The following is a 14,517-nucleotide window of genomic DNA, read 5'->3' as shown; positions in this document are numbered from 1 at the left end:
CCCTCTCCAAGACAGACGTGAAGCTCACTGTTTGACCTGTTTTTACAAAATGTTAAATGGTCAGCTCGACATAGACTACAAGACCTACACCAAACCCAAACCAATTAGGAGCAGACGAGGGCATTCGATCCAATTTGTGATCCCAGCTACAAAGACAGATGTATACAGCAATTCGTTCTTCCCCCACACAATTAAAGCATGGAATAATCTCCACCCAACTATAGTTACCCAACCAGATGCAACTAAATTTAAAGTAGCTCTTTCTTCCCAATAACCCTTTCTGGCTTAAGCCCTCCCTTCACCACCTCCAGTTTAAATTCCATTTGGAATATTTTGGAGGACCAAGAAACCAAGAACCAAGAAGATCATAACCAATCTCTGGTTGGTGTAACAGACCATTTATGGTTTCACAGTTGAAGATAAATCTTTGGTATATTATTCTGAAAACCATTTCTAATTTGAAGATTGTTGTGACTATAAGCATGGTTCATTTGTAATTATCAAGTGCTTTTAATTTTTTTAAAAAACTTTTTTTTGTGAGGGTTTATCAATTGGTAAAATGTGAACTTTTTACTTTCCTTGAATTTGCATAGATTCCCACTTCAGCAAGAGAATGGGCAGACTGTTGAATGCACAGTAGCACAATATTTCAAGGATAAGCACAAACTAAATCTTCGCTATCCTCATTTACCATGTCTACAAGTCGGACAGGAGCAAAAGCACACCTATCTTCCTCTTGAGGTAAGGTGGCTATGACAATCACAGCTTTTAAGTAAAGCTTTGCAATAAAATGTACTGAGATAATTTACACTTAAGGGCCTGTCCCACTAACGCGACTTTTCAGCGACTATCTTCGACCTTCAAGCTGGAGGGCACTCGCCTGAAAATCCTCGAGCTGGATCGACCGTCAGCGATGAAACCGCGAGCCAGATTGACCATCTGCGCACACACACACACACACACACACATGCACGCACACGCGACAGAGGCCAGGGAAAGCGGGGGAGCGCTGTCTGAAATTCACACCCGCGATGAACAGGAAGGTAAAAGACGGCTGGCACAGTTACGGTAAGTCCTTTAGAGAGCGCGGAGGGGGGGGGGGAGAAAAGGGGGGAGAAGAAGTGGAGACACTTTTAAGAAGCCAGACAACTTTTAATAAAGTTTAGCGGGCATTTAACATTACCATCTGTTCCCAGGACGAGACATTTCATACCAGGGCATCGGAAATGTCCTCGTTCTTCAGGGAACGGGGATTCCCCTCCGCCACCATAGATGAGGCTCACACCAGGGTCTCATCCATACCCCGTAACACTGCTCTCTCTCCCCATCCCCGCACACGCAACAAGGGCAGAGTCCCTCTGGTCCTCACCTTTCACCCCACCAGCCGGCAAATACAACACATAATCCTCCGCCATTTCCGCCACCTCCAACGTGACCCCACCACTCGCCACATCTTCCCATCTCCCCCAATGTCTGCCTTCCGCAAAGACCGCTCCCTCCGCAACTCCCTCGTCAATTCTTCCCTTCCCTCCCGCACCACCCCCTCCCCGGGCACTTTCCGTTGCAACCGCAAGAAATGCAACACCTGTCCCTTCACCTCCCCCCTCGACTCCATTCAAGGTCCCAAGCAGTCGTTCCAGGTGCGACAAAGGTTCACCTGTATCTCCTCCAACCTCATCTACTGCATCCACTGCTCTAGATGTCAGCTGATTTACATCGGTGAGACCAAGCGTAGGTTGGGCGATCGTTTCGCCGAACACCACCGCTCAGTCCGCAATAACCTACCTGACCTCCCGGTGGCTCAGCACTTCAACTCCCCCTCCCATTCCCAATCCGACCTCTCTGTCCTGGGTCTCCTCCATTGCCAGAGTGAGCAACAGCGGAAATTGGAGGAACAGCACCTCATATTCCGTCTGGGGTCCTTGCGTCCTTATGGCATTAACATTGAATTCTCCCAATTTGGCTAGCCCGTGCTGTCTCCTCCCCTTCCTTAACCCTCTAGCTGTCTCCTCCCACCCTCCCATCCGCCCGCCCTCGGGCCCCTCCTCCTCCTCCCCTTTTCCTTCTTTCTTTCCCCACCCCCCATCAGTCTGAAGAAGGGTTTCGGCCCGAAACGTCGCCTATTTCCTTCGCTCCATAGATGCTGCTGCACCCGCTGAGTTTCCCCAGCAATTGTGTGTACCCCCCATTTAACATTACCGGTCGGTTTACTTACCTTTTTTCTCAACGAGCTTTACCTTCGACTACCCTCGATTACCTTTGATTGCCTTCGATTACCTACGAATAGCATGGCAACCTACCTCGACTAAACCTACGAGTAAAAAAAAATGTTTTTTTCCCCATGGCGACCTTTTTTTACTCGCGGGCATTTTTCAGCATGTTGAAAAAAATGGCGCGGCCTAGCTGAGGCCTCGAGTACGCGGGGACTACTCTCGAGCATGAAGGAGAGTTACAAAGACCTCCTAGGGCCTCGTGTCAACCATGCTGCGAGTATGAGTCGAGGGCAAACTCTTCTAAACTCACGAATTAGGTCGCCGCAGTGGGACAGACCCTTTGGTGTGATGAATGGATGATCTAAAATTGCAATATGTATTCAAATGTTTCACTTTAACTTTTGTCTCCTTAGTTTTCCTTGTCCTTCTTGTTTGACACTACTTTAGCCATCATCGCCAATTATATTTGCTTTCACAATGTTGTCTGTTCACATGTAATTGGGCACCTTGCAGCCATGACTCTCTATCTGACCTGGCCCCCAGACAGCACTCTTTTGATGCAAATTGTATTGAAAGTAAATAGAGCATCCTTTCGGTTCTGTAATGATAATTGCTCCAACTTTAAATTGAGTGTTACAGGGATGGAATTAAATTTGGCATAGTGTAATGAAATTTTAGGTGTTTGTTTCTGATATAATGAATAGATCAAAGATTTGCCATTTTCACACTCAATATTAATTTTCTATTAGTGGATCTTTATTTCCATTAATGCTGTAAAATTAGTCTTTGACCTGAACTTTTTTCCTGTACATTCTACTTCATCTGTGTAAAGTTTCAGCATTTTCTTTCTTTTCAGATTGCCAGCATCTGCAATTTTTCTAATTAACAATGCCGTAAACTTATTTTAATGGCATATTGATATTAATTGCTTTTGTCATAGGTGTGTAATATTGTAGCTGGACAGAGATGTATAAAGAAGCTGACAGACAATCAAACCTCAACTATGATTAGAGCCACTGCCAGATCTGCACCAGACAGACAGGATGAGATCAGCAAACTGGTGAGTAGGTAATTTTATTAAATTTGTTTTTATTTAATTTTGCTTCTGACTTCAGAATGGCTGAAGCTGTGCAGCACAGTGGCAGTCTGCTGACCTCTCTGTATACCAATTCCTTCATCCCTGGAATCAAATTTGTGAACTGTCTCTGCACTGCCTTCAATGCAAATATATCCTTTAAATAGAGAGACCAAAAATCTACACAAAACTGGAGATGCAGTTTCACCAGTGCCTTGTAAAGTTGTATCAAAACTTCGTCACTTTTATAACTGTCTCTTGCAATAAAGGCCAACATTCCATTATCTTTTCTAATTGCTGTATAACCATATAACCATATAACAATTACAGCACGGAAACAGGCCATCTCGGCCCTACAAGTCCGTGCCGAACAACTTTTTTCCCTTAGTCCCACCTGCCTGCACTCATACCATAACCCTCCATTCCCTTCTCATCCATATGCCTATCCAATTTATTTTTAAATGATACCAACGAACCTGCCGCCACCACTTCCACTGGAAGCTCATTCCACACCGCTACCACTCTCTGAGTAAAGAAGTTCCCCCTCATGTTACCCCTAAACTTCTGTCCCTTAATTCTGATGTCATGTCCTCTTGTTTGAATCTTCCCTATTCTCAAAGGGAAAAGCTTGATCACATCAACTCTGTCTATCCCTCTCATCATTTTAAAGACCTCTATCAAGTCCCCCCTTAACCTTCTGCGCTCCAGAGAATAAAGACCTAACTTATTCAACCTATCTCTGTAACTTAGTTGTTGAAACCCAGGCAACATTCTAGTAAATCTCCTCTGTACTCTCTCTATTTTGTTGACATCCTTCCTATAATTGGGCGACCAAAATTGTACACCATACTCCAGATTTGGTCTCACCAATGCCTTGTACAATTTTAACATTACATCCCAGCTTCTATACTCAATGCTCTGATTTATAAAGGCTAGCATACCAAAAGCTTTCTTTACCACCCTATCTATATGAGATTCCACCTTCAAGGAACTATGCACGGTTATTCCCAGATCCCTCTGTTCAACTGTATTCTTCAATTCCCTACCATTTATCATGTACGTCCTATTTTGATTTGTCCTGCCAAGGTGTAACACCTCACATTTATCAGCATTAAACTCCATCTGCCATCTTTCAGCCCATTTTTCCAAATGGCCTAAATCACTCTGTAGACTTTGGAAATCCTCTTCATTATCCACAACACCCCCTATCTTGGTATCATCTGCATACTTACTAATCCAATTTACCACCCCTTCATATAGATCATTGATGTACATGACAAACAACAAAGGACCCAACACAGATCCCTGAGGCACCCCACTAGTCACCTGCCTCCAACCCGACAAACAGCCATCCACCATTACCCTCTGGCTTCTCCCATTCAGCCACTGCTGAATCCATCTTGCTATTCCTGCATTTATACCCAACAGTTTAACCTTCTTAACCAACCTTCCATGAGGAACCTTGTCAAAGGCCTTACTAAAGTCCATATAGACAACATCCACTGCTTTACCCTCGTCAATTTCCCTAGTAACCTCTTCAAAAAATTCAAGAAGATTAGTCAAACATGACCTTCCAGGCACAAATCCATGTTGACTGTTCCTAATCAGACCCTGTTTATCCAGATGCTTATATATATTATCTCTAAGTATCTTTTCCATTAATTTGCCTACCACTGAAGTCAAACTAACAGGTCTATAATTGCTAGGTTTACTCTTAGAACCCTTTTTAAACAATGGAACAACATGCGCAGTACGCCAATCCTCGGGGACTATTCCCGTTTCTAATGACATTTGAAATATTTCTGTCATAGCCCCGGCTATTTCTACACTAACTTCCCTCAATGTCCTAGGGAATATCCTGTCAGGACCTGGAGACTTATCCACTTTTATATTTTTCAAAAGTGTCAGTACTTCTTTTACTTTGAAACTCATAGTATCCATAACTACTCTACTCGTTTCCCTTACCTCACATAATTCAATATCCTTCTCCTTGGTGAATACCGAAGAAAAGAAATTGTTCAATATCTCCCCCATCTCTTTTGGCTCTGCAGATAGCTGCCCACTCTGTTTCTCCAATGGACCAATTTTATCCCTCGTTATCCTTTTGCTATTAATATAGCTGTAGAAACCCTTTGGATTTACTTTCACCTTACTTGCCAAAGCAACCTCATATCTTCTTTTAGCTTTTCTAATTTCTTTCTTAAGATTCTTTTTACATTCCTTATACTCCACAAGCACCTCATTTACTTCATGCTGCCTATAATTATTGTAGATCTCCCTCTTTTTCCGAACAAGATGTCCAATTTCCCTTGAAAACCAGGGCTCTTTCCAATTTTTACTGTTTCCTTTCAACCGAACAGGAACATAAAGATTCTGTACTCTTAAAATTTCCCCTTTAAATGTCCACCAATTCTCTTCTACATCTTTCCCATAAAACAAAATGTCCCAGTCCACTCCTTTTAAATCATCTCGCATCTCATCAAAGTTAGCCTTTCTCCAATCAAAAATCTCAACCCTAGGTCCAGTTCTGACCTTCTCCATAATTATATTGAAACTAATGGTATTGTGATCACTGGACCCGAAGTGCTCCCCAACGCATACCTCTGCCACCTGTCCCGTCTCATTTCCTAACAGGAGGTCCAGCACTGCCCCTCCTCTAGTAGGTACCTCTATGTATTTCTGCAAAAAACTATCCTGCACACATTTTACAAACTCCAAACCATCCAGCCCATTTACAGAATGTGTTTCCCAGTCTATGTGTGGAAAGTTGAAATCTCCCACAATCACTACCTTGTGCTTACTACTAATATCTGCTATCTCCTTACATATTTGCTCTTCCAATTCTCGTTCCCCATTTGGCGGTCTATAATACACCCCTATAAGTGTTGCTACACCTTTCCCACTTCTCAGTTCCACCCAAATAGCCTCCCTAGATGAGCCCTCCAATCTATCCTGCCAAAGCACTGCTGTAATATCTTCCCTGACTAGCAATGCAACACCTCCACCTCTTATCCCTCCAATTCTATCACACCTGAAGCAACGAAATCCTGGAATATTTAGTTTCCAATCACAGCCCTCCTGCAACCATGTTTCACTGATCGCCACAACATCATACTTCCAGGTGTCTATCCAGACTCTAAGCTCATCCACCTTTCTTACAATGCTCCTAGCATTAAAATATGCACATTTAAGAACCCCCCCGTCTCTTCTTCTCTGTTTATTTCCTTTTTTTTTCTTTCTCCTCTTGTGTCCGAGTGCTTCCCTTTTCTGCTTCCTGCCTCCCATTCTGTCTACTAGCTTTCTCTATTTGAGTCCCTCGCCCCAACCATTCTAGTTTAAAGTCTCCCCAGTGACCTTTGCAAATTTCCCCTCCAGGATATTGGTCCCCCTCGGGTTCAAGTGCAACCCATCCTTTCTGTACAGGTCCCACCTTCCCCAAAAGAAGTCCCAATGATCCAGAAACTTGAATCCCTGCCCTCTGCACCAGTCTTTCAGCCACGCATTTATCCTCCACCTCGCTCCATTCCTACTCTCACTGTCGCGTGGTACAGGCAGTAATCCTGAGATTGTTACCTTTTTGGTCCTTTTCCTTAACTCTCCTCCCAACTCCCTAAATCCTCCCTTCAGGACCTCTTCACTTTTTTTACCTATGTCATTTGTACCAATATGTACCACGACCTCAGGCTCCTCTCCCTCTGATTTCAGGATATCTCGGATGCGTTGAGACACGTCCGAGACATTGGCACCAGGGAGGCAGACCACCATCCTGGTCTCCCGACTGCGTCCACAGAAACGCCTATCCGACCCTCTAACAATAGAGTCCCCAATTACAATTGCCCTCTTTTTTTCCCTACCTTTCAGAGCAACAGGGCCGGTCTCTGTGCTGGAGGCCCGTCCGCTGTTGCTACCCCCGGGTAGGCTGTCACCCCCATCCGTACTCAAACAGGAGTACTTATTTGCAAGGTGTACCGACATTGGAGTACTCCCTCGTTCCTGCCTCTGCCCCTTGCCCTTCCTTAGCGTATCTACATGTTAATGTTGTGAATTGTGTATTCGGATCTCCCCCACCCCAGGATTCTTGTATTTAGTGACATTTTGTAGTTTCATTCCATTTAAGTAATTTATTCCTTCATAAACACATAAACTAATTTTCCCACATTATGCATAAAGAAAACGTTCTTTCTACATTAACTCCATTCTTTCTTGCGTGGTTCACTTTGTTTCCACTTAGATCTGTGATACCTCTGCCTTCTGTCACTTCGATGGTTCCCTGGACTCAACTGGTTTATCTTTACCATGAACTATCCCTTCTCGCGCCCGGATTGTCTGAGTGCGCTCTTCTTCAAGAGATCCCCAATAAGCTCCCCTCCTGCAATGCGTTTCCTGTTATCACATTGCATAGCTTCTTCAGATGCTTACTATATGTAATGAATCTTGCGCAGATTCCAGTTAATTCAAACTTTTGTTGCCGATTTCTGCCCTGCTCCCACTCATATGATTCATTTCTGATTCTGCTGTTGCCTTTCTGGATATCTGCCCCCATCTGAGAGGATAGGTTAGTGACTGGCATCAATTACAGGTCTACAGCCATCCATTGCCATATCCACATTATTACCTTTCTCTCCCAGCAAGTAAAGACTTTGCATTCCATTCTATCAGGTTTTCTGATATTTGCTTTGAGGCCTAAAAAATGGGTGAAATGCAGTTTAATGTGGGAAACGTGAGATCTCACACTTCAATAAGAGGAAGATAGATTACCTTCTGAGTGCAAAGAGATTGTAAGCAAGTAAAGTGCAGAGGTGTTCTTATGCATGAATCATAAAAAGTTGGCAGGTGAAGCATGCAGTTATAAGGACATAAGTTCATCAGGCCGTTTGGCCCACCAAGTCTACTCCGCCATTCAATCATGGCTGATCTATCTCCCTCGTAACCCCATAACCTCTCTGACACCTGTACTAATCAAGAGTCTATATCTCTGACTTAAAAATATCCTATCCTGACTAAAATTATAAAATGGTCATTATTTTACATATATGAAATGTATATAAAATATATATAAAATGGCCATAAATAGTAAAAGCACGGGAGAATTATGCTTCCCTAAGAGATCGATCTCTTAGGGAGGCATAATTCTCCCGTGCCTTTCATCCGCAGTACATTTAAAACGCTACTCACGTGCCGTCGACGATGCTTCCAGCCATCAGTGGGAACGGTCCGTAAAGCCAGCTGAAATTCTGCCTTTACACCGTGGACTGCGTGCATGTGCTGCGCTGCGCACTGGCATGCACACCAGCCCACTGCGAGGCGCACGCGCAAGTTTCTTGGCGGGTTTTTCAAAGATGGATAATGATTACCTGAAGAGTTTCTCGAAGCAAACGTACGAGGAAAATACCAAAATAATTAAAAATGGCAGACGAACGCCGGAACTTAAAGAACTTCAACAGCGCAAAGGAACAGAAATAATTAGAAGGCACACAAAAATGCTGGAGAAACTCAGCGGGTGCAGCAGCATCTATGGAGCGAAGGAGATAGGCATAGTTTCGGGCCGGAACCCTTCTTCACGATGGGTGTTGGTGAGGCCTTGCATGGAACCGTGCACAATTTTGGTACCCTTTCCCTGGAAAAGATTCACCAGGCTAATATCTGGGATGATTGGCCTCACTTTCGGTATGTATTATTTTGAGTTGAGAAGAATGAGGGATGATATCCATCCATCCCTATAATTATAAAACTCTGATCTTGGAAGTGGATGTGTGTGTATTTATTTGTTTTTGTATTGTCGCATCTTCTCAAAAAAACGCCGAGCTAACGGTAACATTTTTACATATTCCGGTAGAGATTTACCCCCTGGAGTCCAAAATCGGCTTATCTGAGAATGTCATGCCTTATTTCTTGAGTTATTAATAAAAATATTCACAAATCCGATAAAACTTTGAAATCAAAACGCCTGTTTTTCGCTGATGACGTCACAATGGATCTGCCTGGCTGCTGAGTGACGTCACCCCTCCACCCCTCCCTCCTCCCCGTTATTCAAAAGTCGGCCCGTCGACTGAAGACCAAAGATCATAGCTGAAGACTGCGGCAGCCCAACCCGTGCTCCTTTGGTTGACGCATGCTCGCACCTCGGGTTCGGTCCCATCCTCTTTCCCTCTCTCCCCCCCCTCCTCCCCTTCCTTCCCCCCCTTCCCCCTCCCCACTCTCTTCCTTCCCCACTCTCTTCCCTCCCCCATCGGCTCCCCCTCCACTCCTCGGCTCCCCCTCCACCCTCCTCCAACCCACCTCTCCCCTCCTCCACCTCCCTCCAACCCACCTCTCCCCTCCTCCACCTCCCTCCAACCCCCTTCTCCACCTCCCTCCAACCCCCCTCTCCCCTCCTCCAACCCCCCTCTCCCCTCCTCCAACCCCCCTCTCCCCTCCTCCAACCCCCCTCTCCCCTCCTCCAACCCCTCTCTCCCCACCTCCAACCCCCCTCTCCCCACCTCCAACCCCCCTCTCCCCACCTCCAACCCCCTTCTCCCCACCTCCAACCCCCCTCTCCCCACCTCCAACCCCCTCTCCCCACCTCCAACCCCCCTCTCCCCACCTCCAGCCCCCCTCTCCCCACCTCCAACCCCCTCTCCCCATCTCCAACCCCCTCTACCCTCCTCCCTCGCTCCCCGCTCCCCACTACCCCCTCTCTCTCTCCCCTCATCTCTCCCACCTCCTCTCTCCCCACCTCCTCTCTCCCCCCCCTTCCCTCTCCCTCTCTCTCTCCCCTCCCCCTTCCCTCCCCCCCTCCTCTTCCCCTACCCCCTCTCCCCCTCCCCGTCTCCCCCTCCCCCTCTGTGTATGTGTGGGAGGTGGTTAGTGTGCGTGTGAAGCCGCAGGCCCCCCCCTCCCCCGCAACCGTACGTTGAGGGGACGGGGCACAGCGGTCTCCCTTGCCTCCCCTCTCCCCACCCCGTCTCACCGTACCCCCCTCTGCCCCCTCCCACCCCCGTGTGCGTGTGAAGCCACAGCACCACCCCCCTTCCCCCCCCCCCCCCCAACTACGCATTGGGGGAACAGACCCAGCGGGTCTGCACTTGGTCTAGTATATATACAATTCTCATCTTGTCCTTCCGGAGCAAATTTTTTAATTTGCGCAAAAACACAGTACCCGATGGCGCTATGATTTTTCGCCACCTTACTCGCCATTTTCCTTTGCTGCAAGTTCATCAAGTTTTATTCCGATCGGTGAAATATTACAAAGGTTATTGGTCTGTTACTCGCCGGGACGGCGACGCCCCTTCCGGCACCTGCTGTCAATCACCGGCAGCGAGAATAAAGCTGAAGGAGCGGAGTGCGGGCGGGGGCTGTGTGTGTCGCGAGCGGGGGCTGTGTGTTTTCGTGGGTGGCGACAGTGGCCACCACGACAAGCCGGGCGCCGATGTGTGTAACCGGGGCAAGGAGCCGCTGAGTGAGTCCGGAGCCGGAGAGTAGGGCCTGGAGCCACCGAGCCCAAACACCCCCCTCCCACAGTGTCTGTTGTGTGCGCAAGCTATACAATGTGTGGATGGACTACGGGGAGCGCAAGAGGAATAAGATGGAGCCTGCGAACATCTCCTAATCCTAACACTTTCTCAATCTTCCAAATAATCATCTTCTCCCCCTTCAAAGCCAATGCCAACCACCGTGTCCTTAAATTCTAGATCTACTTGTGCCGGTTTCCCTTCAGAATTTGTTCTCTCCCGCTCCTTATGCTCTCTATGATACCCACACCCCTTTCTCAAGGTATCTGGAGGTCGGTTTACTTGATCATCTCTTTGTTCTATTCCAAGTTTTGAAGCTGCCTCCTGCCAATTCGCCATTCTCACAGCCTCTCTACTCACTTTCTGCTCTTCATAGTATTTTCGCCATAATTCAATCAACTCCTTTGCTGCATCGCTATTACTACCTTGCCAAATAATCTTTTGATATACTTCACTCCCTTCATTGTTCCGACCACTCCTTCGGGCCCGCCGTTCTTCTAGTTCCTTATTCAGCACTCCTGAAAAGTTCTTTAATCTCTCAGTCTTTTGTGGGAACTCGCTACACATTAACTGCAGCGGGCTCTCGGGATCCTCCATTGTATCTCGTTCGATCTGATTTCCCATTGTTGCCAACAATGGACACAATCTCTCAAACGATTTACACAATATCCCAACAATTCACGGTCCACTCACAATCTTCTAGACTTATCAAGCTCCCTCCCAAACAATGGCCAAAAGTTCTGCAGTGGGTCAGTAAGTTTCTCACTTAAAACACAATCACACAATCAAAATCTTTCAAACCTGGGTACCTGGCAAGGACTCTCTATCTCTCCTTGCCCTCAATGCTTGCTAGACTACTGTTCTTGGATCTCGTTGGGAACCCCAACACAAGTGCGCGAATGATCAATTCGTCCTGATCAGCGAAATGGGGAAAACCGATGCGAAAACCGCACCGTGGCGCCAATTACTCCCCTCGCAATCTGGAACGACTTAACTCCCCGATTGCAAACTTCTGTCTGGGGCTCCGTTGAGATCCTGGACGAGCCCCCAATGTGATTATGCTCATACAGCTTACCCCCTTAGTCTAGTTCAGTAAAACACTGAGTCAAGCACTGGATCAACTAACTCTTTATTCTCACTCACAAACGAACTTCCTATACGATACCTAACCAATACCGTGGGTCCGATCCGTGTCTCTACTCGTCCAAGCCCTTCAGCCTCGTGCGAATAGACACCTCCAGACAGTGAACACAGTCCCAAGTGCACTTCCAGAAGATCGACTCCGATCCGTGTGGTGTCCCCTCTTTTATACTGTATCGGACCCGTGGCGCGAAAATACATGGGGGTGGGGTGGGGGGGGGGGGGCACCCCTACAAGCCAATCACAAATAAAGATCATATAATACATTTATTGACAGTTCCCTAACCCAATCACAAAGTACCCCCATTACATTGTTTCCACAGAAGGTTCTAGTTGGAAGACGGTTCACCAAAGTAAAGAAACATTTCCCCAGGTAGTATAAACAATTTGAACAAGACTCCATACTTTGACCAATCACAAGATAACAGCACAAAGACTGCAACATAATTAACAATACTTTACAACACCCCATTCTATAACCAATCTTAATCATGCATTTGCAACCCTGCTCAGCTCTTTCTGCAAAACCCTCATACATATTAACAATAGGGGGGACATCTGGACATCACCTTGTGCTTGACTTTCTCCCAGGGTCCAGACTCCTTGGAGCCATGATACTCATGCATTTGCAGCTTTTCGCTGAAAGAGAACAAGCAGGCTTTGCAAATGCAGAGATCCTCCATTTTGTGACATATTTATTTGGCCAATATTATCACAACAAGGTCAGTGCAGCAATGCTTCTACTTGTGGGAGAATCTCAAAAAGGTGACATAGATTCAAGATAAGGAAACAATAATTTAAAACCAATGTGCCTACAGATTGCTTGAAATATGATATGAATCTCTTGAATCCCTACCCTGCTACATTAAGGTGAAAAGATTAGATGTAATTGAAGTGGAGGTGGATAAACTTTGAACGATCAAGGATTTGAGAAACAAAGATCTATCACATAGGAGGAGTTAAGGAGTTGGACCAGCATTGATCCTATTGAAAAGGCTTGAGGGGCAGTACAAATGCAGTATTCCTATTTTCTTGTGTTCACCATCTAGGGACCCAAACAGTCCTTCCAGGTGAAGCAACAATCAATTGCACTTTTTTCAATCTAGTGTACTGCATTTGGTATAATAATGTGGTCTGTTCTACATTGGACCACTTCAACTCAACCCATCGTTACCCTGGGAATGCCTACACTAAGAGGACTGGAGGTACAAGAAGGTGAGTAACGTCACAGGAGAATTAGGGATAGGCAATGAATGATGGCCCTGCAGCAATGTCCAGTTCCCATATAAATAAACATTAGTATTGCATTTACACAGCAGTTAAAATGTTTTTATTGATTATCATTTTTTTTTAATCCTTTGGCATGTATAATGAATTTCTAACTTTTAGATCTGCAAACATCTGGTTCACTCCTGTCAAATGTACTTTTCCCTTTCAGATGAAAAGTGCTAGTTTTAATGCTGACCCCTATGTTCGGGAATTTGGAATAGGTGTGAGAGATGACATGACAGATGTTCCAGGTCGAGTTCTTCAGGCACCTTCCTTGCTGTATGGTGGTCGGGTATGAACTTCTATATTGTAAAATTAAAATGTCATCCATCAAGTAAATTTAAAATTGAGATGTTAACCTGGAAGTAATATATTTCGGCACAAGTGTGACATGCAAGTACCAGCTTTCATAATAAAATGGCCTTCGGTGACCGTCAAGGCTGTCTTTTCATGGAAGGCTTTTCTTATACTTTCAGCCAATGATTTTAAGTTAAACAAGTAACATGCTAGACTGGATAGATTATACAACGTCTTATGACGGTATCCTGTTCAACAGTGATGTCTAATAATACTGATGAAAGTCCTGTAGAATAAATCTTTTTCCCCCATTTCTTGTGTAGTGCTTGTAAAAATGGAATAATGCTGAGCAGTTTTGTGAGAAAGTAATTTATAAACAATTATTATTATTATATGATAATCAGTTAATTGCAAAGGATATGTTACACCTTCATTGTTGTCGAGGTGAACTTTTATTTCAAACATGTTTTGTTTTTGTTGAAATTATTTGTATATTGTATTTGGACCTTCCCATTTAAAAGGTTAGGATGAATAACAACCCTCTTTGCTCCATATCCTTAATCTAAGTACACCATTACATTAACATTGAAATATTTCCAATCTTATGGTTTCTAATTTTTTTTGTTACAGAACAAGACAATTGCTACTCCCATTCAAGGTGTATGGGATATGCGAGGTAAACAGTTTCATACAGGCATTGAAGTCAAAGTGTGGGCCATTGCCTGTTTCGCTCCACAGAGGCAGTGCAGAGAAGATACACTCAAGTAAGAAATAATGTTGATCCACATTATTTATAACTTGATTCTATAAAGTTAAGCAAAAGAGGAATGTAGGTGCTTGAATGCTGTTACACATTTTCTTTCCAGACTAATGAACACTGGTAAGTGTGGAGATCCAAGATAATGTACTCTGAGGCATGAATGGGATGGTGGAGGGAGCTTCCACCTAAATGTTAATGTTGGGTATACCTATTTAGGTCCATTTCTCATTAATTTGTGAGATTTACATAATCCAGTGATTTGTTTATCCACGT

At 45.0% G+C, this 14,517-nt stretch overlaps 1 protein-coding gene across 1 annotated transcript in view; it reads left to right on the top strand.

Annotated features, from left to right (window-relative positions):
* Positions 1 to 14,517, top strand: part of ago2 (argonaute RISC catalytic component 2) — an 82,353-nt gene that overhangs the window by 40,023 nt on the left and 27,813 nt on the right. Inside the window, exons 8-11 of the mRNA XM_033019880.1 lie at positions 594 to 741; positions 3,154 to 3,273; positions 13,357 to 13,479; positions 14,115 to 14,248. Of these exons, the coding sequence (XP_032875771.1) occupies positions 594 to 741; positions 3,154 to 3,273; positions 13,357 to 13,479; positions 14,115 to 14,248 (525 nt within the window). The remainder of the gene's footprint in view (positions 1 to 593; positions 742 to 3,153; positions 3,274 to 13,356; positions 13,480 to 14,114; positions 14,249 to 14,517) is intronic.

The sequence above is a fragment of the Amblyraja radiata genome, chromosome 4 (genome assembly GCF_010909765.2).
Source record: "Amblyraja radiata isolate CabotCenter1 chromosome 4, sAmbRad1.1.pri, whole genome shotgun sequence".
Taxonomy (NCBI): Eukaryota; Metazoa; Chordata; class Chondrichthyes; order Rajiformes; family Rajidae; genus Amblyraja; species Amblyraja radiata.
This window is presented reverse-complemented; position numbering and strand designations above follow the sequence as displayed.